At 41.0% G+C, this 2,863-nt stretch overlaps 1 protein-coding gene across 1 annotated transcript; it reads right to left on the bottom strand.

Annotated features, from left to right (window-relative positions):
* Positions 1-886: 886 nt before the first annotated feature.
* On the bottom strand, positions 887-2,740 carry DPY30 (dpy-30, histone methyltransferase complex regulatory subunit). The gene is made up of 4 exons (XM_019473260.1): positions 2,670-2,740; positions 2,503-2,574; positions 2,371-2,418; positions 887-1,033 (listed from the first exon to the last, which is right to left on the bottom strand). The coding sequence occupies exons 2-4, from the start codon at positions 2,536-2,538 to the stop codon at positions 887-889; spliced, it is 231 nt and encodes a 76-aa protein (XP_019328805.1). The 5' UTR covers positions 2,539-2,574; positions 2,670-2,740.
* Between the last annotated feature and the right edge of the window lie 123 nt (positions 2,741-2,863).

Here is a 2,863-nt window from a genome sequence, read left to right as displayed (position 1 = left end):
TAGATGCTCTTTTGCCTAATTAGCTGTCTGTACAATGCAGTTCAAATTCACAGCTCCTTTTGAGGTTAAGACACTGTTGATGGTTGTTCTGGCTGTAGGTACCGTGATGCGATGATGGTCAGCCGTACCAGCTTTTGATAATGTTATTTTGGCAAAACTGAGAAATGGCTACATGCACCATGACTCACCAATAGTTCGGATACACGAAAAGGCTAGAAATTAATTCGGGTAAGATGAACAACTGTTTGCTATTATTGAAGAATACCCTTCTACATTGACTGATAAGAGATTTGGGACACCTTCACAGCATAATCTTTACTCAAAGGATAAACTATCAGTTTGCTTCTTATTGCATTGACAGTGCAGGGTCAGCCTCACCCTTTAGAAAGTGTTTTAATCTCCAACACTAGAAAGTGTTGGTAATCTCCAATCTGCAACATCTCTCACATGCAACATCCGATGCATGTGAGGCCCGATTTGTCTGTCTTTCTATTAGATGGCAAGCAGAACTCTCTATAATTCCACACTACAAAAATCTTCTTCAAAACTAGAACAACTTCTCGCCTTGCTTCTATAAGGTGAATTTATGTGATAAAATTAATAAAAAAATAAATTTTTCCCCCCAAAACCTTTGCAGTAGCATACCTCATTGGGAGATCACAAATTCAGTAAATAACTCTTATCACGCCATATGCACCTAAGTGAGGAACACGTCCTGCATGGTCAATCATAGTAATTCATAGGTTCATAAACCTGTTGTAATGACTTTCTTAAAACTAGCAAACTAGCAAAACCATGTCTGGTGTGCGAGGTCTGAAAAGGTGACACACCACCCAAGTTTGAGACCTACTTTTTTTCCTAAGAACCAAAGGAATGTGGAAGTACCTTACCTCTCTTTTGCAAGAACAGCAAGTCCCTGTAGCAAGATAGGTACGACTGTCTGATCCAAGTAGGCACGTGTGGGTAACGACTGAAGATCCACCTTCTGCTTTGATGTTTTCTCTGCATTTATTTTCTCATTTTCTACTATCCTCTGAAGTGTGTGGGGGGGGAAAAAGTGAATTAACATTGGTAATAGCAGCCACATCTACTTTGAAGTGTGAGTGCAAACAAAGTACCCATCTCTCTGCAATTCACTGGCAATAACTTCTTTACATCTTTTAAGAAAATTTAAGTGCGTATTTTCCCCTACAAAAACCTAATCCAGAGGAGCCTTCTGTTAAATTCCTATGCTTTGGGGAAACAATGTTAGGAAGTCATAAGTTTTCTAAAACAGAAGACACCCAATCTCTATCATTTTTATTTCTGCTTTTGCATTCGCAGATTTAAATTCTACACCACTGAGACAGGAACGACTATTAACAGTAGTGGTCTCAATTAAATGGTTCCTGTATGCATGCACTTCTTACACAAAATGCCAAAAGCACAAGAAATTCAGGTGAAGTCTGACAAAGGGGACTCTGTTAAAATCAAGCACTTTGAGACCACGATCTATTAAACTATAGATGAACACTTTAAAGAAAACATATGCAAAATGCTTCCAGGTGCCTTTTGGTCAAAAAGTGCTGAATCATCTTACACCATTACCTGTAGTTAAAAAAGGATACCCTACCACTGCCAGTAAACCAAACGTATTCAACGCAACATACACGAATCTACCAATACGGGACTAACGTATCCAGTGTGTTACGGTTCTGTAGCGGAAGGTGAGCATACAGAGAAGCAGTGATCAGGGAGACGAGTCGCAAAGGACGTTTAAGAAAAGTTTCTGCAAAAGCTCAGCATACAGTAGGAGCTTATAATGGAGGGAGACTGAAGGCATTTCTTTAATAAGGAATAGTAAATAAATGTCATATTCCAACCCACGCTGTTACCAACAGCGGAGGGAATGGATTGCATCTACTCTTTCTCAGCATAAGTAATTAAAGATAGCGTGGATTATTCCAATCCAATATTTCTATTGACAAGAATATGAAAAGAACCCCTCCCTTTGACACTTCTACAGAAATGCCATCAACTCCTCCTATTCCCCTCTCTGTAATAAAAGTCTGGCTGGCTTTTTGAGGCATAATATATTATATGTAACATGACAGTGATAGAATAGACAGCGATCGTAGGATACTTCCAAAAAACCCCACCTCCTTAAAAGGTTCATTATTTACTTCGGCACCCTTTAGTATAATGGAAGCAACACAACAGAAAATACATTAACAGCCAGTTATGCAAGGGGTTGGTATCTGTTGGTTCGGTTTCCATCTGTCTTTCTCGGGAACATCACATTTGCTGAAGTTAGACTCAAGACTCAACATTTTTCCCCTTGATGAGGAATGTGACTTCCACTGTACTTTACAGCAACAAAATCTTTGTTACCTCTACATTTTCAGTGAGACCGTATTCAGCATGGGGATTTTCTGGAACCTGTAAAATAACACATGGTCAGCAAAGTGAAAACGCTCTTTTTATGCATGTAGTGTTATGCACATAAAACATTTCTTGCAATACCTGTGGCTGTCCCTCCATAATCTGTTCTGCCTCCATGACTTGAAAAGTGGAATTTGCTGGACGTACAGTAATCTTGGAAAACAATAACAAAATTGGTCAGCAGGCTGAGGTGAAGACCAGCGTCAGTCGGCTGAGACGGCATCACTTGGTTACTAAGGCACAATTACTGGAGAGCAAACGGAGGTGCTCTGTGCTCCCCCCCCGCCAAACTCGTCCACGTTTTTCCCGCACACAGAACTGAGAAGTGTCTTAAGGTTGGCGCTACGCCCGCTGAAGAAAACGGCACCGGGATTAGAAAATACGGCATTCGTCATTTACAAGAGCCCCCAGCGACGGCCCGCCCCCCTCCCCGGCCGGGGGG

Source organism: Aptenodytes forsteri, unplaced genomic scaffold, assembly GCF_000699145.1.
Source record: "Aptenodytes forsteri isolate BGI_AS27 unplaced genomic scaffold, ASM69914v1 Scaffold309, whole genome shotgun sequence".
NCBI lineage: Eukaryota > Metazoa > Chordata > Aves > Sphenisciformes > Spheniscidae > Aptenodytes > Aptenodytes forsteri.
The sequence above is the reverse complement of the archived record's forward strand: the minus strand, read 5'-3'. Positions and strand labels throughout refer to the sequence as shown.

Bases quoted from the DNA above. Each gene is read 5' to 3' on its own strand.
- DPY30 (XM_019473260.1), bottom strand. From the start codon at position 2,538: ATGGAGGCAGAACAGATTATGGAGGGACAGCCACAG. The intron at 2,419-2,502 runs GTATTGCAAGAA...GTTATTTTACAG, and splicing joins TTATGGAGGGACAGCCACAG to GTTCCAGAAAATCCCCATGC. The intron at 1,034-2,370 runs GTAACAAAGATT...CACACACTTCAG, and splicing joins GTCTCACTGAAAATGTAGAG to AGGATAGTAGAAAATGAGAA.